Here is a 27,346-nt window from a genome sequence, read left to right as displayed (position 1 = left end):
GCTAGTATTTTTGTTTTGAATTAATTCAAGTTGGTTTTGTGTGCAATGATCTGGCAACTCGCGTTGACGGGGAGCTGTTTTCTCACTCATCGAAGGAAATTTTGATTAGAGTGAGAAAGTAAGGAACAGTCAGCGCGGGAACCGTGTGCGTTACTATAGGTGCGGCAGAAGGAATGTAGTCGACACTTTCGTTCTCACGGTGTTCTTACGCATGATCCAACGTTTCGTCACACTACACAGCAAAAAAAAATGTAAAATCGATCAACGTAATTCAAGCTGATGTATGAAATAATGATGTAATAGCAAAAAGCAGATACAATATTACATCAATGGATGTAATTTTGTTCGCAAAATCGATGTACATCGTACAATGTGATATTACACAACCGATGGATTGACCTGGTTGCAGCAGTTTCGATGTAATATTCAACAACTTTTTTTGCTGTGTAGATTATGCATAAGAACGTCGTGATAATGAAAGTGCTGACTTGTTTCCTTCTGCCTGACCAATCACATTGATCACAGCACTTGCGATTCTCCGTCAGTTTCAGGTGCATTATTTGTGTCATAGTGATTGCTGACGTTTATCGTACGCACACTACGTCACGTATACGTATACGCAAAATGTTTTCATCGGGAGAAAAAAAAACTTCATAGCGGAAAATTTTCCCGATGAAAACAAATCACTAACACAATCATACTTTAGCAATCTCTATACCACCAGTCCAAACACTAGAAGTTTTGGAAGGTTCTCCCTCAGTACCTGCAAGCAACGTGATACCAGCTGACATTCGCTTAATATGTGAAATCCGGAACATTTTGTCACTTTTGAGCATCAACGTCAACCCGGTTTCGAATCGCATTCCCACTGAGGTGGCACCGTTGGCAGTAATCTACTGCGCCGTGGGAAAGACCTGACTAGCGCTGGAAAATTCGCCGTCTAAGGAAGGTCGCCATTAAAATTAAATCAACCTAATTTTCTTCGCTGTAACGTACTCCGTATCAGACTCGCTGAGGGACCGTTTTCTTGGAACGGGTTTCGACCCAAAAATCAATTAGCTTTTCAAAAGATTTCTGTAATGCGTCTTGGGACGCACGATTTCCTGTCCCACCGAGGCATCCGTTAGCGTGTCCGTGTCGGAACGGATGACCTCACGGTTGACGATCCGGAGGAGGATGCTTCGTCTTCATTGTCCGAAGAAGTCAACGATTTGATCTTTTCCGAGCTGAGCTTCTCGAGCCTTACGACCGGTTTGGCTCGAAGCAATTTTTCGACAGAAGTTCCTTGTGGCAGTGGAATCTCGAGTGGAATTTTCTTGACCAGTTCCTCCAAACTGATTTATTCGCCATTCGAAGAAACGAGCAAGGAAGAACTAGACGAAGACGTGGACAGTCGTCGCTTCGACGTTGGTTTCTTTCGTTTAGAAACCAGATCGGAATCGCTGTCGTCACTGTCTATTGTGGTTCGTCTTTTCGGTCTCGGAGTATTTCACCTTACCCACCAGCACTACGTGCTTATCGCACCACGACTGGAACGTATCCACGTAATGCGACAGGCACTCATTCTGCATCCCACAAAGCGTATGAAATGAACGGAAGCACTTCTTCACGCAACACAAAACGTTTGCATACCGTTTCTTGCAGACTTTTGTCCTCGCATACGAGCTTCCTCATTTCTGAAGTCCTCCTCCATGTATCCGAAGATTCCCTCCTCGTCTTCAGGTAACAAGATACACGTAGCAGGTATTGCTGATTGCATCTGAAACTGGACTGTCCCAAAAATGCAAAAAGTGTGATAAAAGTGCACGTTTCCGTCAAATCGTTTTGATGTCTTCGGAGCACTTATAGCTTGCATCATAAGAAATAAGTGCACCGAAGACACCAAGACGATTAGAAGTAAACTTGCAGTTTCATCACACTTTTTAATAAGTGAAAACGCGCTTATTAGTCCAATTTGGTGTGAAATGCGCAATATAATGACTAGTTTTTTCACGTCTAGTAGACCGGTTCAGAATAGAGCATCGTACCGCAATCATGCTCAAACGCTTGACATACAGCATATTTAGCCGTAATAAATTTAAAAAAAAATCGGTTCCATCCGATCCTCCTTCATTCTCACCTCCAGCACGTCGATCGCCTCTTTGATTCGATGGATCTCGACATGATTTTGGAGTAAATTTTCCTCCTTCAGATCGCCCTCGTCGAGAGCTTCCGGTTCCGCTACGGAGGAGCGAATGCATACCGAGTATGGCCGCAAAAAAATATAATTAAATAACGAAATCAAATGATTTTTACGGTTGAATTTTGGGCACATTAAAAATTTATTGTTAAATTATTGGACGGGAGAAAAAATAAATTTCGTTTTTAACGAAACAATTATCAATGAAAATTAATTTGATGAGATCAAATTTGTTCGAGAAAAATCAATTTTTTTATTGTTAGGATGCTTAACAACCCCCCTTTTTTACTGTACATTTCTCATATACCACGATTTTCGTTGTGATTTTATGGTACACAGCAAAAAAAGTTGTTGAATATTACATCGAAACTGCTGCAACCAGGTCAATCCATCGGTTGTGTAATATCACATTGTACGATGTACATCGATTTTGCGAACAAAATTACATCCATTGATGTAATATTGTATTTGCTTTTTGCTATTACATCAATATTTCATACATCAGCTTGAATTACGTTGATCGATATTACATTTTTTTTTGCTGTGTAGGGGTAAGAGGGGCATAGTGAGGATCCCATGCCCCAACTTGGTCTTCCGGCTGTTTGGAACAAATTGGTTGGTGGTAGGATCAATATCAACCTACTATCAGTTGATTTGTTTCATGCAGCTGGAGATTCAGAGCCAAAGTGCGGAATGCTCACTATGCCCCTCCTACCCCTAATCAACAAAAATCTCCATTCAAAATCATTGGTTTTTTTTACGGGCAGGTCCTGTTTGGCGTCCAACAACGATGTCTTCTCGGTCGCGAATGACCGTGGCTTTGGTTAGGAGCACCGACTGATGAAATCTTTAGCAACAATTGCCGCCAACAAGCGCGAGTCATTGACAGCTCAACATCGTTTACTTCTAAGCAAGTGTTAACTCGATGTGTTTACCCCTAATCATTTCGGCCTATGGTCTTCCATTATACAAAAGAAGTGCAGATAACAATGAACACAACATAGTGACATGCTGTTTGACAACAGGCTTTCCCTTTCAATTTTCGTTAGAGAAAAAGAGATAACAGGCGGTGCCCCAATAGCATCAACTACTTTAAGCTAGTACATATGAGTAGATAGTGTTGCCGTGAGGTACACTCGAAAATTTCAAATGAAAGTGCGTCAAATCAAACTTCGAGCCGCTCCGTCTGTCACTTCGTTTGTGGTCAAACTGCATAGTTTTTTCTCGCTTTGACAGTTGTGTCCCTATTAGATGTAAAGGAAAAGAGGTTTCGACAGCGACGGCAGCGCTATTCTTCCTCTATTTATAGTTTAGTAGCTCTTTTGTCTGTACAAGGTATTAACTATATTTTAAGTAACTGAATTAAGAAAACTTTTTCCACCTCACTCGTTGATGATTATTTTGCACTTTTCCCTTGACGTTTCTTCCTCGCACGGTAACCACAAAATACCCAATAATGACTACAAAGTAAGCATTTTCGAGGGAGACTGGGACTACCCATTAAATGAGTAAAAATATTACTCATTTATGAGTATTTGTTACTCAAAAATGAATACTTACTATTTGTTTTTGTAGTTGTAATTACTCATAAATGGGTAAAATTTTACTCATTTAATGGGTAGTCCCAGTCTTCCTCGATAATGCTTACTTTGTAGTCATTATTGGGTATTTTGCGGTTACCGTGAGGTTCACGGATTGATTGACGGCTCCTCCAAGGGGGGGGAGGTGGCTGTCAAATACGAACAATCGTCGCCTACCTCGCATAACTGGTTCCAAACGTAAACAAGCCATAAGAAACCTACAGCGTTTGTTTACGTTTGGAACCAGTTTCATACAAGATGATCAGTAGGCTGGTTTGACAGCACATCCCCCCCCCCCCCCCAGGGCTCCTCCTGTCCGTTGGTGACCGCAGCCAGCTTCACTCTACGCACGATGACTGATCCCAATGAGCTGGATTACCGAGGTGAAGCAATCGGTTAAGTTGTGTGAGTAAAACCCCTGTACGATACAAGCAATTAGTGACGTCACTACTTGCGCTTACGTTGATTTTTTGGATTACTAATACAACCATATTTCACGATCTGCTTTACCTCTGTCTGTATCTCATTGGACTGATCCAGCGTTGCTGCGTAAATAAGGTGAACGGGTAGGTGCGGCGTCGGACGAGGGGCGTTCGCAACACTGATAAATTGAACAATTCCCATTTTGCTTGAAATTTAAATCAATTTGACATTAAACTCAGTTTAATATGGTTCAATCCCAGTCGGCGCCGCCGAGATGTTCTGAGGCATAATCTCTGATTACGAAGGGAAGTAAAGCCGTTGGTCCCCGGTTCATGAGTTGATGGGTCTATAGGTAGGGTCCAGGTGCGGGAACTGCCTCCCTGGCATCGGTAGCATTGGTGTTCAGCACGGAAAACAAAATCGACGAAAAACTAATTAAGCAAAAAAAAAAAAAAATGGTCAGCTTCTTTTCAAAATCAATGGGAGGTAAGCTCATGAAAAACGCATTTCTAAGGAAAAATCCAATGTGGCGGCCGAATTCCCCAAATGAAAGCCCTGATTTTCCCCTTTTCAATGATATATAAACAATAAGGGGAGTTCTAACTAGAACTCGTTTCATAACTAGGAAGAACTAGAAAAAAGTTGGTTATTGAGAAACTCGTGCAAAAAGTGGGTCGGATTCAGCAAGAATTGCTCATAGGTCCTTTTGAAAAATAAGACTTGATTCAAATTGCACTTGTGGACAAATGGAACGTTTCTGCAAATTTTCACCCAAATCAAGAAATACAAGAATAAATGGAACCGCTCAATTATTAAAATTTGATGAGTAATAAACAATAAGAGTGTGTTCAGAATCAAATGCACTCAGAGTCGTACCGGAACTGCTTTCGGATCGGATAACTAATGGCAAACAAGCATTGTTTTAAGACACAAAAAAAAATCCTTTATTTAATCACTTAAAAGCACATTACATTGCATTTTTCACAGACAAGTTATCCCCGATATTCTATCGCTCTCCCTCTTCCCCTAAGTCGTAATTGTAGCATTGTTCCAGCACTTTCTTGAACGATGATATGTGCCATTATGTTAGTACTCTGTTATAGGTATCTAGTATTCATTTATTTAATTGTAAGTCAAAAGTTAGCACTATCAGATAACAAAAGTTCATCCGAGATTGTATTAAATTCTTACAAACTAGTTGCACAGGTTGAAGGAATAAAACTAAAAAAAAAAACTAAGACTAATGAATAATAAGGTTAGGTAGTTCCATTTTCGTTGGACATTTTTTGAACATTTGTGGATGGGGGAAAAAAAGGTACAATGATTTGAACTGGCGTTAAAGAAATGTGTTAGTCGAACTTATCCCTACAGCAAACTATTTACACTAGTAATAAAGACATAATTGGATTTATCATGGACATGGTTAGTTGTGTGTGTGTGTGTGAGAGGGAGCGTCATAAATCGCCACCTGTTAGGAAACACCAGGCAATTCAACACGATAGATAAAACCCGGACCCATGTAAGCTGATGAATAAATCCTCGAGCTCTTGGCAGTTGTCACCGAAGCGATTGGGATGAATCTGACGGTAGGTGTGTTTTTCCGCTAGTTGGGACCCCAGCAACAGTGGCATGGGGGAAGGTGAACAACCACCGAACAAACGATCTGCAGGAGGCGGAAAAAGAACAATATAGAGAGAAATGTTTCAAAAATCAAAGGGTGGGCGCAGGGTGTAAATTAGATTAAGTGGGTGGTGATGGGGGGAGTGTGTGGGGATCTAACCTACGGGTGGAATTAGTGCAAGTCCTTAAAAGTGTTAGAATACAATTGAGCTAAAATCTTCTTCCAAACGTTGAGAGAAGGCATTGCATTGTTGGACCCATTTTGGGCTGGGTCAAAGTACAGAACCGCCCTTGGTGTACAGCTGTGCTGTAAGGTCCTAGATCATGTGGGACATCATGCAGCGACTTGTTTCGGTATATTTACTTTTCGGCTGCAGGACTGTTTGCGACTGCGGTGCGGCTGGCATCGGTGGGGATGTGATCAATGCTTGGTGTTGATGATGATGATGATGCAGCTGGAAACCGTTGAAGGTGGTGGTAGCTGCGTTCATGGTCATCGGAGATCCATTGAATTGCTGAGCTGAAACCGTGTCCATGGGTTGATCGTGGCATTCCATCTGCTGGACAGATGCCTGCTGCCAGTTTGGGACATGGGTGAAACCTGTAAAGGTAGCAGGAGATTAGCGAGAGTTTTATAAGTTATGTATACACTGAGGCGAATAGACTTAAGAATTTCATAAGGCTCGACTTATGAACAACAAATATGAATTTCATAAGCGTGACTTATGAATGATTTTCGGGTAACATGAGGTAGCTCTTGTACGCCTTCAACCATTCCATTGTTCCAAGCGTTGAAAGACGAGTGGTCAACATACAGACATACAGGTTCCAGTCTGCTCCGATTTATTATTTTTTGTTAACATTATTTTTCATAAAGCAAATCAATGAAATTCATACTGATTTCTTGTGGCTAAAATTCAAAAGTGTTTCTTATGGAATTCTAACGTTCTTTTGCTTGCGTGTGTGTGCTGGTTGATTCTTGGACTATAAGAAGATGGTTTGGGAAATTTTCTGGAAGGTCTTATGAAGCAGTTCACGTTTGGCTTTCAGCGTTGAGGTTGTCTTTCTGAAATGCTATCGAAGTGTGCCGTGGTCGCTATTAGACGCGTTTGTTTGCAGTCGCTGGCCGTGAGTTGATTCGGCCGGTGAGGAACTGCGTCTTACAACACTGTGTACTGGCGAACTGAAGCCATTGTGTCGCGGCGAGTGATTGGTGATGGAAACTGGACGCAGTCCTTTTTTTATCTGCTGAGGTCCCTCTACCTCGAGCAACTAGAGTGTGTTTCCTGGTTGATGAGGGTTTATGCCGGCGCCGGTGGTGTAGTGGTAAGCGTTACTGCTTTCTCACCCCAATGGGCCAGGGTTCAATCCCAGCCGAGGTCGGTGGGATTTTTCTGAGGCATAAAAATCTCTGGTTACGTCTTCCTTCGGAAGGATAGTAAAGTCGTTGGTTCCGGCCCATGTGTGTTTGAATTGGTGCAATATCCTACGCAGGTGTAGAAGCTGCCTACCTGCACATTCGATTGCCGTCAATAGATGGTAATCGATGTCCGTCGGTGATTGGTACTAGATTGCGGAACAGAGACCGACGTAGAATAAAGGAATGAAGACTAGAATGAAGAAGAAGATGAGGGTTTATGTTGCTGTATGAGGAACGAAAGGCGAGAGTGCTATTTTTAACACCGGTTGAAGTAGCGGCAGCATATCTATGGGAGATCTTCGAAATCATCGTGATGTCATGGATTTCTATGCAACATCGGGTGAGATCTTTCCTTTATTTTTCTTTTAATTTTCATTGAATTATTTTATGAAACATTGAATGCTGTTCAATTGGATAGAGGATAGTAGAGAAATTGCGGTGGATGGCACCATCCATCGCGCTATTTGGGAAATGCCTGTATCTCAAAAGAACAGCATGTGATTATAAGAAGGGTGAATACCCATTGGAAAGTATTTCCATAGAGGTAACTCTAATGTAGACCGTACACGATTGCTTTTATTGACAATAATCGTATTGTCAATACATTCAATATTGACGTCAATACATCGGTATTGACAATATTTCTGTATTCACATCATCAATATTAATGTCAATAATTCCTCTTCGCGTCAATATATTGATACGTGTGGGGTTTGCTTAAGACTACTAGGTCCCGAAGAAACGTGCTCAACTTTTTGGCTCAGCTCTGGTACTATCTTCGGTCCCGAGGCTAATCGATGCACCCCTCGAAACATAGAAAAATCCACGAACCCCTCATTTTATCTGTCAAACTTTCATAGCGAATCAAAACAAACATAGTGTGGTACTAGAATTTCGACTAGAATGGGGTACGTTAATCGATTTGCTTGGGACCAATAGACTAGTCAACTAGTGAGCCAATTTGAAATCGTTAGTTTCCACCGGTTGGTATTTATCTAACAAACAGTAGCAGTTTCTAGGGTTTCTAGGGGAGAAGAATAACCACTGTGTCGCCCCTCGCTCTTTGAGCCGTAGAGAAGAATATTATACAACCTTGTTTCTCACATACTTTTATCCTTAGTGTCAAAATATGTTACCTAAAAGAAACCGTTATTAATAAAAATTGTTCCTTTTCTCGAGTATTACGCGCTTGTGAGTTTTCCGCTGATATTATCCATATTTCCGTCGTAATTTTCCTACAGGTTACGGGGCCCGTTTCGGAAGAAGTGGATGTTCATAGAGAAAAGCTGTTTTCCGGAAGGTTTGATTGTGCTGAACGAAGCGAGAAAAGATGGCTGATAATGTGAGGGTTACGTTTGCCAAGCTGAACGGCAGCAATTACGCTTCAGGGAAATACCCAAGGGGTAGGTCACTCCCCACACCAATATTGGGTCATCTTTTTTGTCAATGTGCCGCCAGTGTGCCGGTCATAGAGCAAGCTGCGATTGTTTGTAAAATACCCATCCCGGCAACCCGGTATTTCTGACACCTTGAATGTTTTGGTTTGAAATCGCAAGGAACCATCATATTGAGGATGACGCGGGAAGTGGCGGGTGTTGGTGTTTTATGTTCATAGGATGGTAAAAGTCTTGTGTTTTAGGGTTTTATAATGCCCTCCAAGGCAGACCAGAAGCCTAGCCTATCATGCTGTGAAAAACAATGGTTTATCAGCGGCCGAAAAGATATGGAACCGGTGGAGAACATTGATGGAGACCGACTATAGAGGATTATGAATAGACTACTGTAGTTTGGTTTGTGTGAGTTGCACAAGGGGTAAGTCACTCAGCACATTGTGCCGAAATTAGCATCGGCACAGCTTGGGCACATCCATCGGTATACCTTCGGCACAATCTTGTAGGCATTGAATTGTTGTAAATAAAATGGGAGCACTGCTGGACAACTGTCGTTGAAGTTGTTCACAACATTACGTGCTGATTGACTGCATTTTCAGGAACATCCTCTAATTGAGTATACAAGAGGAACTCAGACCAGCAGTTCACTTATACAGCTATCCCCCGAAGAGCGAGCTACCCACTGAGTTGCACCCACCGCTTTTTCTCGGCGGTGTTTCAACCAGTCGGTCTGATTTTTTGCATGTAAGTAGTGCCAATGGAGAACTAGTTACTCACAGAAAATCAGAGCGCTTGGTTGAAAACCCACCGAGACAAAGCGGTGAGTGCAACTCAGTGGGTAATGCGTTCTTCGGGGGAAAGCTGTAGATCTAAATATGAAATGTAGGCTCTAGAGTGGGCTCAAGAGAAAGAGGCAGTTAGTACCGCATTAGTACCCTTAATTCAAATAATGCTGCAACTCACGCAAAATAAAGTAAAACAGTCTATTCATCATCCTCTATAGTCGGTCTCCAACAATGCTCCCCACCGGTTCCAACTCTTTCTGGCCGCTGATAGACCGATGCTTTTCACATCATGAAAAGCTAGGTTTCTGGTCTACCTTTAAGGGCATTTTAAAGCACTCAAACACAGGACTTGTATACACACAAATCACCGAAATTTCGCACACCCTCAACTTCCCGCGTCATCCTCAATCCAACTTATTCTTGCGATTTCAAACCAAAACATTCAAAGTGTCAAAATACCGGGTTGCCAGGATGGGTATTTTACAAACAATCGCAGCTTGCTCTAAAGGGTGATACGGTCAAAATTTGGTCAAGGAAAAACGCGTGTAAATCGGTGAAATTGTTTATTTAAAAAATCAAATTAAATTTCTTTTTCAGGTTCAATTAGTATAAAATTCAGGAAAAATATTCAGTTAGGCTTCCGCTTTTCCAAATCCGAATTGCCGGGCCTTACGCTTGACCCCTGCCATCAGATTTTGTACAGCCACCTTGTCCACCTTCTTCGCCGCAGAAAGCCAGTTTGCCTTGAACTGCTGCTCGCCCTTAGCAGTTTTTTTGGTCTTCTTTAGGTTCCGCTTGACAATAGCCCAATATTTCTCAATTGGGTGGAGCTCTGGCGTGTTGGGAGGGTTCTTGTCCTTGGGAACCACCTGCACGTTGTTGGCGGCGTACCACTCCATGGCCTTTTTACCGCAATGGCAAGATGCCAAATCCGGCCAAAACAGTACGGAACAACCGTGTTTCTTCAGGAAAGGCAGCAGACGTTTATTCAAACACTCTTTCACGTAAATTTCTTGGTTGACAGTCCCGGAAGCTATGAAAATGCTGCTTTTCAAGCCACAGGTACAGATGGCTTGCCAAACCAGATATTTCTTTGCGAACTTTGACAGTTTCATGTGCTTGAAAACATCTGCTACCTTTCCCCTTCCTTTTGCCGTATAAAACTCCTGTCCCGGAAGCTGCTTGTAGTCGGCTTTGACGTAGGTTTCGTCGTCCATTACCACGCAGTCAAACTTCGTCAGCATCGTCGTGTACAGCCTCCGGGATCGCGCTTTGGCCGTCGTATTTTGTTTATCATCGCGATTTGGAGTCACTACCTTCTTGTAAGTCGATAGTCCGGCTCGTTTTTTGGCTCGATGCACGGTTGTAGACGATACACCCAGCTTATTTGCGGCATCTCGGAGAGAGAGGTTAGGGTTTCGCTTGAAACTACCGGCAACTCTCTTTGTCGTCTCAGCGGCTTCCGGTTTTCGATTTCCCCCCGATCCAGACTTCCTGGCTGTCGACAAACGTTCCCCAAACACTTTAATTACATTTGTAACGGTTGATTTGGCAACTTTTAGCGATTTTGCCAACTTTGCGTGCGAGTAGCTCGGATTTTCGCGATGCGCGAGCAAAATTTTGATACGCTGCTCTTCTTGCTTGGACGGCATTTTGACAACTGAAGAGTGAATTCCAAAATCAAAATAGGAGCAACATTCTACACACACACACACCTTCAAAATGAGGGGTGTTCAGGTTTTTTTAAATGCAAAATTGAAATAAATACGTCAAGTTGATATTGACCAAATTTTGACCGTATCACCCTTTATGACCGGCACAATCGACATACCTGCTGCACACTTGAGGCACACTGACAAAAAAGATGACCCAAGATTGATGTGCGGAGTGACCTACCCCTTGGAGTTGCATCATTATTTGAGTTAAGGGTCGAAAAGCTGAATAACTGCCTCTTTCTCTTGAGCCCACTCTATAACCTACATTTCGTACTTTGACTATATGTTTTAGTATTACTTCTGCGTGAAGTCAACGATTTACATAGTTGAAGATGGTAATTTCAAATAACAGACTGTAGTGGTAATTTTTATACGATAGATGGAGTAGATGAAAGTATAGAGTTGATAGTTTCGTTGGAGTACGGCAGTGTGAAAATTGCATATAGATAGTAGAATAGCGAGCTAGGACAACTTTTAAGGAAGGTACAAATCGGTTTTTGACGTTGGATAACGTCTTTCGGCAACATACGGGGGTACAAAATTGAAAACAGTCATTTTGGATGCGTTACGAAAAATTAAAAGATTTTGAACGATAATAACTCAACCGTCTCTCGATAGATTTACGAGATAATGGCATCAATCGATTGGAAATATTTCTAGCAATTTGCTGAATGTTTCAAAACTATTGATTTCATTCTGTAAACTATTGAAAAATGGTTAAAAGTAAACCATTGTCTAAAGATGGTGAAAATCGATTGATTTTTTTATATTCTTATACTTTCTCCAACCGAGACATCAGATGCGAGTATCTGACACCTCTGATATTTTCTGTTCTACTATATAATCGTCCAACAAGGTCGCCCGCTCCATCATTGTCTATCCGATCGTCGACCCAGCAGCAGAGCAGCAGTACCAGAGCAGCGGAAGCAGAGCAACGGCAGCAGAGCAGCGGCAGCAGAGCCTGGGGGCGAAAGGGTAACTACGCCGAGTGCGTTGGTGCCAGTGCTCCGGTATACTGGGCCGCCGTCATGGAATGCCCAGCTGCTGCAGTTCTCAGTCGGTCGTATTCGCCGTCTGCTCCGCAAGGGCAACTACGCCGAGCGCGTTGGGAAAATGGCCCTTTTCAGGGCCACAACATTATCAAGAAAGAGTTTAACGTACGTATGCGAGTATCTGACACCTCTGATATGTTCTGTTCTACTAAGCGTCCAACAAGGTCGCCCGTTCCATCATTGTCAACAACATCAGCCCAACAAAACGGCCCTTTTCAGGGCCACCAAACTCTCGCAAAAGAGTTATTAAGGAATATTCCTAAAATATAATCCGAGGTCGTATCCCACGTTGAAGCGCACGTCCTGCTTTCATGAAATAAGCACACGGAATGAATCCAATTCGCATCTCAGTTATGTGACCGAACATTCCGGAAATGCTGCCAAAACGCATAGGCTTTGCGTTAATTACATGCCTGGTTGCCAAACATGATGCAGTGAGCGTTTGGGTTGTGCTTACATTTAACCGTGTTATTATTTTTATTTAAATATTGAATTCTGTATAATAAATATGTACCTGGTTTTATCTACAATATATTTTAGAGTTCAACTACGATTTCTGTATCACTACAATAATATACACAATTAAGTACAACACATAACATACGTTATCCAACGCCAACCCTGCGGTCGTATCTAGTATACAACCCTTCCAACTTTTTCATCTCTCTTTACCAAACTCCCCCTTTGTGCTCCTGTCATCGTCGAGATCGTCAAGTCGACGATGACAGGAACACATATCGTGGTAGGGGTAAACAATAGTTGCAATTTCCAAACCTACGACTGGATGCCTTCCTTCAAATAACAACTGAGGTGCGGTAACCGTACCGGTACCGTATGATGACGATGTTGGAGCGGGTGGAGGTTTGGCACGTATTTCGGCAATGGCAGAAGGATGACCGGTAGGCAGGCTCGTACCACAATCGCTTTGTTCGTGGAGGATAACCAGTTCGTCAAGAAGGCAACGCCAGCGAAGGAAATGTGGTATAACCTAAAAACGTACCACGAGTAGGCAAACAACTGTGTGCTTTGAACCTAAGCGAAGGCGGTGATGTGGAGAAGCACATCGAAGATATTAAAAACCTCTACGAGCGCCTGGACTGTGCGGGGGTGGAACTGAGTGAGCTGCTGCGAATCATAATGATGCTGCGGAGCTTGCCACCGTCGTTCAACAGTTTCTTTACCTCTTTGGAAAACCGTCCGCAGGAGGACTTAACGATGGATTTGGTTGTGATTAGAATGTTAGACGAATTTCAAAAAACGAACTAGTCAGCCGGGAGGAAGCAGTAAGGAAGGAGAAGCGTGCCCTGAAAGCAGAAGTTAAACCGAAGAGTGACCCACGAAAGTGTTTCTTCTGTGGCATGCCGGGTCACCTGCGAAAGAACTGCCGGAAGTTTGTGGCTGTAAAGAGGACGCTAACAGCAAGCGAAGCAGGTTCAGGCGATGCCGAAACCAGCAGATCAACCAACAATCAATACGAAACTAACGATTTTAAATTGGCTCACTACTTGACTAGCCTATTGGTCCCAAGTAAATCGATTAAAGTACCCCATTCTATTCAAAATTCTAGTACTACACAATGTTTGTTTTGATTTGCTATAGCGAATCATATATGAAAGTTTGATAGATAAAATAAGGGGTTAGTGGATTTTCCTATGTTTCGAGGGGTGAATCGATTAGCTTGGGACCGAAGATAGTACCAGAGCTGAGCCAAAAAGTTGAGCACGTTTCTTCGGGACCTACTATTCTTAGAGTTACCTGGAGCAATTCCAGGAGCCTGGATGGTGGATAGTAAATGCACGTGCCATATGACAAACGACCGTGAGTTTTTCAATGAGTTGAAAAAGGGATATTATTGTCGATGTAACTTTTGCTGATGGTACCACAACAAAGTCAGCTGTATGTGGTAATGGTGTTCTGTTCGGCGTAAATGGTGATGGCAATCAGGTTGGAGAACGTTCTGTTCGTGCCGTCGCTGGAGGGAAGCCTAGTTTCAGTCCGAAAATTGACACTGAAGGGATTTGCAGTGATTTTCAGAGTGTATTGCTATATGTTCCTGAGGAAGACGCAGCTGATAGTGGATGTGAAGTGGTGACATAGAGGTAACTCTAAGACCAGAAGGTACCGATGAAACGTGCTCAACTTTTTGGCTCACCTCTGGTACTCTACTTCGGTCCCAAGCTAATCGATGCACCCCTCGAAACATAGCAAAATCCACGAACCCCTCATTTTGAGCTTGAGCTTGATTGACCGCCCACGGTTGCTACTCTGTTACTGCCAGATCAGCTGTAATTACACAGAGAACCAATAAACGATGCTTGGGACTAGCAATCATCCTCAATGTGTAAAAACTGGTGATCTTAAATTAGGCAATACCAGCACCGGCCGCGCCCGAACACAGGTCAAGAAAGGAATGGGAAGGATTGTGTTGACATGACACTCGCTTTGATGGAAGCCGAGAACACCTCTGCACTTCCACGAGGAATCACTGGGATGTTGGATAAGAGGGTTGGGTTTGCAGCAGGGTTCGTTTTGGTAAACGATAAGCTGAATTGATGTCCTAACGATCATATAACGCGAAGGTGCTTGGGACTAAACCCACGGTCTTCTGCTCAGTAAGCAAAAACGTTTGCCACTAGGCAGACGAGCACCTTTTTAATCACCGAGTTGCTGTTATTACCATGTAGTCATATTAACAAATAAAACGATTGACGAATCTTGAATGTGGATGGGCCTGAGATTAGACTCATGATGTTCTGCTCAGTAAGCAAAAACGGTTGCTCTAAGGCCACCGAGCCCCTCATATCACATAATACCGTTGCTCAAATTTGTGTATCCATTCAAACCCGGAATCAACGACAACAACGAGTTTCGCAAAATACACGATACACAAGCGATTTTACCATAAATCTATTTGATATGTAAGGACCTGGGACCGCGTTTTTCTGCTCAGTAAGCAGGCCACTGTAACCGACGATCTTTCAAATCCGAAAACTAAAAACTACGAAAAAGTACTTAGGCCTTCATTAAGTTCCACTTTCACGCGACGTTCAATGACAGGGTCCTATCCAGGATTACATCTGAAAAATCCAAATCTGGCCAACGCCCAGCCTAAACCTAAACCTGTTCTAATCCACCTGAAATGACTAACGAATGGAAGACTTTGACTACCCAGCCATGCAATAGTCTCATTCCGTGCCTTATGGCAACTTGATGATTCTATTGCCCTCATCTTTTGACACCACCCAGGGGAGACTTGGTCCTGTACCCAATGCTTAACTTATCTCCATTCCACTCAGCTACTCGCAATTTCTTGTGATATAGTGGGCGGGATATTATCATATGAGACAATTCAATGCAGACGTCTTTCCAAATTTGGCAGATCGACACGTAATCGGTGAGTTACCACGATAGTTGCTATTCAACAACTCGACAACGTCCCATCGTCAACGCATGCTATGAGAATTTCCCATTGCAGACGCCAACGAAATGACGTCATCGAGCTATCGACCAACTACCCTGGTTATCGCCTGGTACCTTATAGCACGATGCTAGGAGACGAACCGGAAGAATCGATGAGCTACCTCTCCCCCCATAGCAAAATCCACGAACCCCTCATTTTATCTGTCAAACTTTCATAGCGAATCAAAACAAACATAGTATAGTACTAGAATTTCGACTAGAATGGGGTACGCTTATAGATGTAGTTGGGACCAATAGAGCTTTTTGACGTTTAATCGGCGCACACTACTGTACCATTTAAAGCGAACGAGTGCGAGCAAGAGGGAAACAGATTAGTGGAAAAACAAACCGTCCATTCTTCCATGTGTGCTAGATAGAGAAAGATGATTAAACATCAAAAAAGGTTTATAGGCTAGTCAAGCAGTGAGTCAAATTAGATGAAGAAGAAGAAAATCAAAACAATTGACAGCAGTGCTTGAGAAGATCCGAGCGACAAACTCGCGAAGTTCTACCGAAACATTTGGACAATTATGTGTGCCGGATGATTACCGACACCTGAGTGGAACAGTGCTATGAAAGACGAAATTAGAGTCCATGAACATAACGGCACATGGGAACTCGTGAGTTTGCCGATCGGAAAGAAAGTGATTGGTGAAAAATAGGTATTTAAGCTCAAACAGGACGAAAGTATTTGCTCCGGTGACGCGGCAAACGACGTTGCGTGCGTTGCTGGCTATCGCAAAACAAGCTTATTAGCTGAGATACGACGAGCGTTTAAAATTAACAGCGTTATTTATGTAAATGGGCTGCGTGATCCAACAATTGGATAGTTTTTACAATAGGAGTACAATTAAATTTTGTCACTTTTCCTATAACTTCGAATAAGATAGTACGCAACGTAGCTATTTTCTTCACTACCGACAAAAGGTACACATTTTTGAATGGAAGTGAACGTCCAAGGCAGATCAGACGTAATCATTTTTAAAGCCCTCATCAAGAATAGACTGGTAGACTGGTGAATGGTATTCGGGGGAATGTTGTAGAAGAGGTCATATGCATTTCAATTTAGGATGCCATTTATTCTGCAGGCCGGACGTCGTTTCTGGATTTCAGCAGTGAAATCATTGTGGCAATTTTCTTTCATCATTATGAATTTAAGACCAGAATGAATGAGAAATAAACAAAATGCAGGTAGAAACACGTGCATTGAACATAGATACAGCCATTTGAAAAAAGCAAGTTTAGAAAGCTTGGGCAGGCCTGCCCTAACCCTTCTCATAACAATGTTCATCTTGATTTCAAAACAACCGTCATTCGGTTGAAGGGGGCGACACATCTAAATCTCAATTCTAGATGCTCACAAAGGCGAATCAACCTTCGAAAAATCTTCTCGCATCTACTTGCATTGTGCATCATATGTTTGCAGGAAATCTTCAGAATCGTCATCAATCTTATTTCTATCCACTCAGCGTGCGCGAAGCTAAACACAGCAAAACAGAATTTTTTTCCTCGATCCGGTTGCAGCTATCATTCGAAAAGGCGATTTCGATGTTTCGATTTATGGTCTGATTACACAATCAAGGTGGCAAGGGAATTTCTGATTTTAAATTCCTGGTTTTTTCTCGGTTTTCCTGGTTTCTTGTATAAAAATTCCGGTTTTTTTAAAAAAGCTTTAAATCTATCAGTTTTGCATATTTCCTATAATTCTTCTACATAAGAGAAATTACTGAACTATATTATATATGTATTTAGTGAAATACTTCAAATTATATGCTTCATATGCATACTAAACTGGTTTGAGAAACAGAAGTAAAATAAGCATTCCATTAAGTATATTCAACGTTCGCTGAGCTGTGTCAACCTTTCACCAACCAAATGGCATTCGTTAACTACAATGCATGTCATGTGTCAAACCAGATAATAAAAAAAATATTTAGAATTTTTAAAACAATATTGCGTATTTAAGGGTTAAGATGTTTCATCTGCTCATCTGATGCAAGAGTTTTTTGTTTTGTTTAGTGTCCCTATCGATAGTCTGATAGCTTCATTGTACCGATCGAAGGAGTTTTTGGCCTATGGAACAAGACTTTTCGTGATTCCGACTTCCGTCACGCCTCCAGCTTTCATTATAGGCCTTTTTAATAGAAACTAAACGATCGATTCAACCTCTGGTGGTGAATAGGAGAACGCGAAGGAGAACGTCAAAAAGAGTGTTGTGAGCATAAATTTTTGCCTTGAGACATAGGAAGCGGAACACTTTTTTACTTTTCCTGATAAATTGATTCATCTGAGATGCTGAAAAACTTAATCTACAGTTGAAAAATTTAATTCTGTAACGTTTTTGAAAAGATCCTTCTGGTGTTCAGGAATATTTTTGTTGAGCAAAATGGAAAATTAGAAAAGTGCCTTAGTGGTTATGATCTTCCGGATTTCTTGTGTGTGAATAGTTAAGGTGCAAATCAGTTCAGATTTGTGGAAAATCGTACACTCTGAAAAATCTTCACGTCCGATTTACGTGAAAACGTAGGTGGTTTTCGTCCACCCTATTTTTCACGTAACTTTTGCCGGAACTACATGTAGCCGATCAAAATCCAGTTTCGATTATCTACGTGATTAGTCAGGTAAATAAGACCTGATTTCCACATACTGCTTACGTGAAATCGGGGTGAAAAACACTGGACAACTAGTAACTCTTACGTGACATATCGTTTTGTTTAAAATGCTTTTCACGTAATTTGTGGTACGTGAATTTTGAATGATAATAATGGATCGGATGGATCAATTTTATCGGGCAGATATAAAATCCACGTGTTAAAATTAATGCTTAAGATTTTGAATGAAAAATGCTGTTATTTGCGTTGGGGAAAAATACTTATTCTGATGTAAACAAACGGTTTGGTTGACGTTTCTTCTCGAACTCGCGTGGCGCACTCTACGTTGGTGGTGCATTAAAAAGGCGTATTGAATTATGAACAATGCGATAAGACTTTCTTCTGTCTGGTTGATCACCAGGAGTGCTTATTTACGAAAAATCCCTGTTCCAGTGTGGCATTTCCATGCGACAATTTAAGAATTTTCGTGACGTTTGGAAAAATCTTTGCCAGTAACATTCATAAGCCTCATCCTCAATCTGTCCAAACGTTCCTCATTTCTACGATAATTTTTCATAATTTCCTTAAAATTAAGAGCATTATATTCCACCTTAATTTTGTCCGCTACCGTACCATTAATATTATCCTTCTCCACTAATTGTTCAAGACAAAAATTCAACTGCTTTTTACCTATTTCAGGAGAATTCGATATAACAGCATGATCGAGGCAAGAAACATATCTGGTCATAGGGTATGACAATGGTGATCGGTCTTGCATTGTACGAAGGATTGCTACGTAAAAATCCTTACAGTTCTGTCGGAAAATTACGAGGGTTTTCTCTGACACTATGTTTTTCCCAGGGCTGATAGCAGTGTTAAGCAATAAAAATAGTGAATTAGTGACTAAAATCATTATAAAAAGTGACTAAAAAGTGACCAAAATCATTTTAAAAAGTTACCAAAAAGTGACTAACCTTATCAGAAAACTTTCAGAAATAGAATTATGCAAATTGATTTGTCAGTCACCCAAAAAAAATGTAGGCATCGATTTTCTATCTGTACGAATTCGTTAAAAGTTTATATTGCAAGATCTTGCACAACTAGTTTAAAAACTAGCAACACTGTGTAACACGACGTCCAATAACAGAGATATTTTACCATATTTGAAATGATTATGGTCTCCTGAATTAAAGTCTAGAGTAAATCTATTCTCTAACACGTCACGCGTTTTAGATATGAACTATGATAATCTTTATGCGATCTGCGAACTTGCATCAAGAAGGTGCTCCGCGTTTGCTTGGTTACCTAATAAGAAGACATTACTAATTATTAGAACTATTTACGAAGTGAGGAATGAAACGTCGAGATAGCGTTTTTAAATATTAAATAACATAGTTACCCAGATCTAATTCTTGAATTACAAAAAAAAAGCAGAATTCTTCTACAACAGGAGTTGCTATTCATGTGCCGAACATCTACTGTGCCGAAGATCTACTGGACCGAACAAGGCTGAATAAGTCATTAGGTCGTCTTGGGACAGGTTTTTCCGAATGTTTCTACCATAAAGTACCGTAAAACGGGGTAACATTGATAGTTTTTTAAAGTATATTCTAAATATTTTTTACAGCAATGAATGTTTTTCAAATTTTATATTTTTAAAACAAGTGCTGACGATCCAAGACTTAATGCGTTAGTAATATGTTTAACGGAAATTAAAGCATTTCAGTGCTAACATTTGAAAACGGCACAAAAGCCATTTGTAAACAAATGGTTTGTGGGCCCTTTACTCACTACTTGAAGTACACCCACGCGACACAACAGCAACATCGGGTAGGGGAAATTTTCCTCTTCCTGACGATGCTGTTGGTTTGCGTGGGCGTTCTTCGGGTAGCGAGTAAAGGGCCCACAAACCATTTGTTTACAAATGGCTTTTGCGCCGTTTTCAAATGTTAGCACTGATTTGCACTATTTTTTAAGTTCTGTGACCGAACTTCAGTATTTTGATTTGGGGTTACTTTGATAGTGCTCGATGAATGTAGAAAAAAAATGAGTCAAACTCAAACAATTCAGTTCTCTAAATATGAAATTTTGAATGAGTACATAATCAGAAAACATCATAACAATAAGAATACAACATTGAATTTGTGATGGCTATATCGTAAATACATTTCATAAGTGATGGTTTGAGTGCTTTTTCAAACAGGCGAAAAACACGAAATTTGTTTTTCAATATGTTTGTAAAATATGTAGCACATACTATATAAGAACTATATACGATATCAACGAAAATACCCTAAGCTACAATATTAAAGCAATGTTACTAATTTAGAAAAAGCACAACGAGTAAATTTAATCTTTAAATTATACTATCAAAGTTACCCGCATTATCAAAGATACCCCGTTTTACGGTACCATAGTTTCATTAACCTATGATCCTAATTTCACGCATTTTTCGAAAATACAATCCAAATGTAAAATGGAAACATTTTAAATTGAGATATTACAACATCTTAAGAAAACTATTTTAATTGACTCTGCAATGCTCATAACATTATTAAAAATTCTTGCTAGGAATTGCCAGAAGAATTCTCCTGAAAATTCACTTGGAGTTCTCCTCAGCATTTACTTAATATTATCCTGAAATTCCCATAGAATTATCTTAGGAATATTCTTTTTAGTTCTGCTAGGAGATCCCAAAAATTCTTCGAAATGCTGATAATGCTAATGATGATTAAGATAATTAAATATGACATTTTAACCAGGTTAGCAAACAAAATCGATTACATTTCAAAACCAAACGCATTTTTTTATTCTGCATGCGCTGTAATCTCGATATTTGTGTTGCATTGACCAGAAATAAAAGAGAAGGGCAAAAGCCTAGATGAGGAGAGATGATTGATTTGTATAACTGTATTTTACTGGCAATAGTTAAATCGTTTTTCAGTCAACATAGAATTCCATACTTCTTGGCAATTTTCTTGATGACATTGTCAATGTTAGAGTTGAACTTAAGGGGCTATTCCCAATCTTTTGCCTTTTTTCGGCCTGTTTTTCAATTATTTTTTTTTTCAAGGAAAATGAATAGTAATGCGCCTAACTCTTTGGGATTCTTGTTTATTGAACATTAAAGTTTACAAATAAATTTTTTTCGACATAAAAAAAGACATTATTGACGTCACAAAATGGCGGCAAACAGACCCCTGTTCGCCGCAAACGCCTGGACGGGCGAAGACTTTTCTCTGGAACGGCTTCATCTGAAACAGATTTCGTGATGAAATTAATAATCTGATAAGATTCTCTGGAGCTTCTCCCGTTGGCAGCAAAAAATCTTGCAAATTAACAAAATGGCGGCCATATGAAAAAACAGGCGATTTTTAGCCCGCTTTTTTGCAGCTTTAAGGTGCTTCAAACAATGTTAAATGTTAATATTTTTGGCTGAAAGTGGGAGAAGCTCCAAAGAATTTAATAAGGAACAAAATGCGCAAAGATTCAAGTCAATATCTCTTATAATTTCTGAGAAAAATCTTCGCCCGATAAAAAAATGTGGTTTCGAGAAAAACGCGTTTAAAGTTTTGACTTTAGTTAAAACCATTTGGGGGTTCTTACCATTAGTCAGCTATGCCTGGACACCGAATTCGCTGATCGGAAAACGGCTTGGGGGGATGAAAGTATATAGTCTAAAGTACAAAAAAACGTGAAAAAAAAAATTTGATTTTTTGAAAAAAAAGATCGGGAATACCCCTTTAAGTGTGTCATCAATAATCACGCCAAGATATTTAATCTCCCGAACGCGATCAATAGTCTCATCATCAATTACAACAGAGACGTTCTCATTTACTCGATTCCGCGAAATTACCATAAATTTAGTTTTAATTGTATTCAATTTCAACTGCTTATACTTCAACCATCTACTTAGAGAACACAAATCTTCATTCAACTGTAAAACGGCATCATCTAAATCCTTAGCTGCATTGAATAACACAGTATCATCTGCGAAAAGATTAATATCGCAAAATCGTAAAACAAGTAATTAATATACATAATAAATAACAGGGGCCCTAATACACTTCCCTGGGACACTCCAAGGTTATTTCCCACGGGACTGGAAGCAGAATCATTAAAAACAGTCCGCTGAATTCTGTCAGACAATTAGCTTTCAAACCATTTATATGCAGTACTCGTAATTCCAAAGCGCTTGATTGATCTTAACAATAAGGGCCTAGAAATTGTTTCAAAAGCGCGTTTAAGATCAAAAAAAAAAAAACAGTAACAATCGTATCTTTACACTCCAAGTTATTTTTCCACTTCGCTAATACCAAATTCAACGCGGTTTCACAAGAATGACCTTCCCGATATCCCGATTGTTTTGGTATCAACAAACTATTTCTATTTAAATACTCCAACAGCTGGCCTTTAACAACAAGTTCTAAAACTTTCTCTAATGTATGCAACATGTTGATGGGACGAAACTCTTCGGTTTTAATCGTTCCAGCAATTTTTTGAATAGGGACCACTAAGGATTCCTTCCAAATTTGTGGCACATGTCCAGTTTATAATGATTCATTAATAAGGTCCAGCAAGATATGGCCAATGACAATGCTGCTTGGATTCTCCTTTGAATTATCAGAAAAAAAATAACACCGGAATATCCTTAGAATACTCCTCGAAATCCACTTGAAATTTAGCTCAGAATTTTCTAAGGATATTCCTAAGAAATCCGTTAGAGGTATTGTTTAAATTCTAATTGAATATACGTTGGAATTACCGTTGAATTTTGCTCCTATTCCTTGGTATTCAACTATGAAATTTTCACCTGAAAAATTACTGTCCGAAGTACCATGGTATTACATATCTCTAGAATCTATTCTAAAATCTGTTCAAAACTGCTTTGGAAAAAAGTTCTTTTAATAGTTCTTTAAAGTAACTGTATCCAAGGGTCTTGAGATTTTTTAAAGAGAGAAGAAGCACCTTTTTTTCTATTTGGCATCGAAGTTCACGAGTTTATCCCGGTGACATCGAATTTCCGGCATTTTCCAGTTATCCCGATTTTCCGGTCACACTGATTATTTAATTTTGCAGTTGAATCTGGACTCCTACAAGGTGCGAAATCTCAAATAAAAGTGTGCTTTGATGATGTATCGTCTTGGTTTCTTCTGCGTACTTTTTCGTAAGTTAGTTTAATGAACTTCCAACTAAGAACTAAGCATAGTGTAGCACTGTTACAATTTTTATTTATTTTTTAACAAATTTTACATTGCAATGCAAGCGGGAATGGCGAAAATAGTGACTTTAGTGACTTTTTGTCGAAAATAGGGACTTTTTAGTGACCACCTTCAAAAAAGTGAAAAAGTCACTAAAAAGTGACCCGCTATCAGCCCTGTTTTCCCCACTTCCAACCGCAGTTTTCACAGCAAATCCCAGCTCAATTTTGGCTGTCGGCAAGAAAGAATCATCAGAAAGTTCGACACATGTGAGCGATTTGACATTCACATTTCAAAAGCACCGGTTTGACCCATTTATCCATAACTGGTTTAGTTAGATTTGTTAATTCGGTGAAAAGAAAAGGCACCGACATACAACTATAAATTATTATTTGGTTTTGCTAAAAAAATTCCCGGTTTTTCCTGGTAAAAAAAAATTCCCGACATTTTCCTGGTTTTCCAGGTTGACTTGAAACCCTGCATAACAGAAGTAGAACTTCGGATCAGAAAGTGACTCTAGTTTTCTTTGGCGAACACTAGCGCACCTAGCGGTAGAAGCCATCTTCTGCTTGCAGTTAAGATAGGCAGCATGCTATGATAGTGTGAGTGCGCATAGAAAGCCCGCTACCACAACGCATCGCTTGTTGAGCAGAAAAACGTACCACTTTTTGATTTACCGATTTGTTTGCACTTCCCCTTCTGTTCTTTGGTCTGATGTTTCATTCTATTAGTGGATGATATTTGAGTGCATTTTTTTTGCAACCATGGAAAATAAATGATTTAACTGGCATCCGTACAAACCGTTCATGCCATAATAAAACTCTTCGTTATGCAGTTTTTTTTCGCGCGCAAAAGTTCAAAATGAAGTGCAAAGCAAACCTTTCCAACGTAATGTTTTGATCTTCCGTTGTTTGCGAAATAAATCGGAATGTGCAAAGCGTTTTGTGTTCGTAATATTACAATACTTCCCCCGCAAAGACCAACGTTTGGCTACATTCCTCCGCTTATCTATGGTATCTATTATAGCCTAAGCAAGTTAATAAATTATGATCACATCCATGGTCACACTTGTATAGTTTTTGGATTTGCTCATAATTGATTACACAAATAATGCTCATATTCACAGATTATCATGCGGTATTAGTGTTTCATATCGCACCGCCCTCAACTTCGAAAACTGGAGCTCTGTTTGCTAAAACATTTCCTCTATCACCATGTTATGGTGGATTTTATAACGGTCGATTATCAGTTCACCACAGGTTGCAATAAAACATTTTCAAACAGCGTCGTTTTGTCCAATATTAGGTATTACTCATCCTCCTTGTTGCGAAGCGGCAAGCTGATGCTTGTTTTGCTTTGTAATATTTAGCTCCGCGCGCACATGAACCTTTTCCTTCAATTTAAGGTTATGTCGTGTCGTGTGCCTCACAGTGCGATTGTTACATTTACGACAGCCACTCACGCTCGTTTGAGGTTGACCTCCTTTTCTCCAATGCATCATACCTACTTTCGTCTGGCGTTCGTCGATAAATGAAAATTTCCCGCGATGTACTTTTTACACATTATTGTTGTTTTCTCGAATGTTGCCGGGTTGGTGTGTTGTGTAAACACTGCACCGCCACCACTACCAGCCCATGCGGGTGTAAGGTTATTTAAATTTCTGTCACATTGTGCAATAAACAGCCGGCGGTGGGTCACTCACATTCACATACTCACTTAAAGCGCCGCTGTGGCATGTGAGCGTGTGTGTGTATGTTGGTCTCAACCAAAGTGCATGAATGTGTATCGATTCATGGCACTCGGAAAACATGCTTACCTGCATCGTTCGGTTGTTCCAGCCAAGTCTTCCGTCGTTTGCAGTTTACTTCCACTTCCTCACTGTACTCTTTTCGCTTTCGTAGATGTTGTTGCTGCTGCTGCTGATGGTGATGGTAATTTTCCACTTCGCCGATTCCACCACCGCAGTCCATCATCGAGGAGGAATTATTATCGACGACTGATGCCGCTACCGGATGGCAATCCAATAAGACACCAACACCATCACCGTTGACAGCAACAGCGGCGGGTGGCGTTCCCTCTGTTGACATCATCTTCGGTAATGAGTTGGCCGGCACGTACCCGTAGTAACCGTTGGAGCTGAGATGGGCCACAGGTTGGAAGTCATCACAAACGTTGCCATGCTGCGAGCCGTGGTGCAACGGTTGACTGCCGAAAGGGCTACTTCCGGTAGTAGCGGTTAACATTGCTGCCGCTGCAGCGGTGTTACGTCGGCAAACCAGCGTTGAAGGCGATGCAACTACCGCTGCCGTTGCTGCTGGTGGTGGTGGAAACAGCAAGTTCTCGTTTTTGTAAAAAGTTACACCCTGATCGTTGTCTAGTGGTAAGTAGGACGTGTTGCTGTAACTGGAAAATACCATTGCTCGCTTGGTCCCAATATTGGTTGTCTGTCCTCCACTAGGTTGGTTGGCGTCAAGCCGAATGTCTTCAATCAATCACTAATGCTGCTAAATCCACAAACGAATCCGGTGGCCGCGTTGGGGGTGGTGAAAATAGTCATCGACCGCCACCGCATACGGAAAACGCGTTAGTAACGATATTAAAAATAGATCAATTAAATGTCAGATGATATACAACACAACGCGATTCGACTTTCCTTCCGAGTGATTCGGATTGGCTTTGTAGTACAATTTTACTACCGCGTTTCAAGACACCACTCTTAGCACTTCGCCACCCATCCGTCGCAGAAAACCACCGTACGAAACTCAGGCCCTGTGATGCCTGAGAGCGTATGTATTTTGCGCTGGTGAATCGTATTGGTTTGATTGTGTTGTGGAGTGGAGAAGATGCGAATCCGCGCGGCACTAAATACTAACTCCCGGAAAGTCACAAGCGGTAAATCGAACAACGCGCGTAGAAGCCAACGACCGAAAAACGAACTCGACACGGCAACAGCTAGAAGCGAATTAATGAGAGAATTCCGCGACCGCGGCTAACAACAACTGAAACCAGCGCGCTCTTTGAAGCAGGGTGTATGTGCAGGCAGTGCTGCCATAATTGTTTTAAATCTTCAACTGTATTTTAAACTTCAACAATCTTTTTTAATTTTTACAGCTTCGAAAGTCTTAATGAATTTGTAGATTTTTTCCAAAGTCTGCATGAAACTGAATATTTTTTACAAAATTCGTTCTGTATACAGATTACATATCCAAAACTATTCACGAAACGAAAATCAATTACTTTATTCATGTGTTTCACTTATACATTTTTGTCAAAACATCAGACAAACCACATAGGTCTTAAAATAATGCATAAAAGGTATGTGTGACCACTTATACATTTCATTTGACACATGATCTTTATTAACTTTTTGCAAGGCGTCTGTTTATTAGGTTACTTATAGATTTTATGAATAATCAGCAATAGTAATTTGCCAAAAGGTATAAGGAGATTTCTATCCGTGTTATATAATACTTATGTATCGATATATACATTCAGAACCATTTCGGCTCCGTAAAGCTTCCGCATTTGGGCCTTGTTTTTTTGTAAACCTGCACCATTCCAGAACAATTTGAATAAGCGGCATCACTGGACGCCACAGAGGGAGACCGCCGTTGGATTGTTGAGTGCCTCCAAGATGCATAAAGAAGTAATGGTGGACTCGTCACGTTTTAGCAAACTGATACGTATGATTCAATATTGAAATTGAGTTCAAAGAATAATTGACGTTGAATTAATATGATTGAAGTTAGAAGCTGAATTCGATATTAGAGATTCCATTTTTAACTACTGATGCAATGACCGGTTGAACCAGCTAAAAAAATTAACAACCTTGAATGCCTTGAAAGAGAGATGTGAGTACATTGTGACGAGAGCCTTTGAGTGCTGTGAGGGGGTGGGGGTCAACTCATCGACCGGTGGACCAGCTGCGTT

General features: G+C 40.6%; 1 protein-coding gene across 1 annotated transcript; it reads right to left on the bottom strand.

Moving 5' to 3' along the window:
• Positions 1-5,113: 5,113 nt before the first annotated feature.
• LOC135705800 (uncharacterized) lies at positions 5,114-26,411 on the bottom strand. The gene is made up of 3 exons (XM_065227654.1): positions 25,233-26,411; positions 6,167-6,403; positions 5,114-5,845 (listed from the first exon to the last, which is right to left on the bottom strand). Exons 1-3 carry the CDS (start codon positions 25,831-25,833, stop codon positions 5,673-5,675), a joined length of 1,011 nt encoding a protein of 336 aa, XP_065083726.1. The 5' UTR covers positions 25,834-26,411; the 3' UTR covers positions 5,114-5,672.
• Between the last annotated feature and the right edge of the window lie 935 nt (positions 26,412-27,346).

The sequence above is a fragment of the Ochlerotatus camptorhynchus genome, unplaced genomic scaffold, assembly GCF_037179485.1.
Source record: "Ochlerotatus camptorhynchus isolate MF236.1 unplaced genomic scaffold, CSIRO-AGI_Acam_v1.1 ptg000022l, whole genome shotgun sequence".
Classification (NCBI taxonomy): domain Eukaryota; kingdom Metazoa; phylum Arthropoda; class Insecta; order Diptera; family Culicidae; genus Ochlerotatus; species Ochlerotatus camptorhynchus.
This window is presented reverse-complemented; position numbering and strand designations above follow the sequence as displayed.

Excerpts from the sequence above, each read along its gene's own strand:
- LOC135705800 (XM_065227654.1), bottom strand. The coding sequence starts at position 25,833 with ATGGTATTTTCCAGTTACAGCAACACGTCCTACTTACCACTAGACAAC. Across the intron at positions 6,404-25,232 it reads GGAACAACCGAACGATGCAG|GTTTCACCCATGTCCCAAAC; the intron begins GTAAGCATGTTT and ends CTACCTTTACAG. Across the intron at positions 5,846-6,166 it reads AACAGTCCTGCAGCCGAAAA|ATCGTTTGTTCGGTGGTTGT; the intron begins GTAAATATACCG and ends CGCCTCCTGCAG.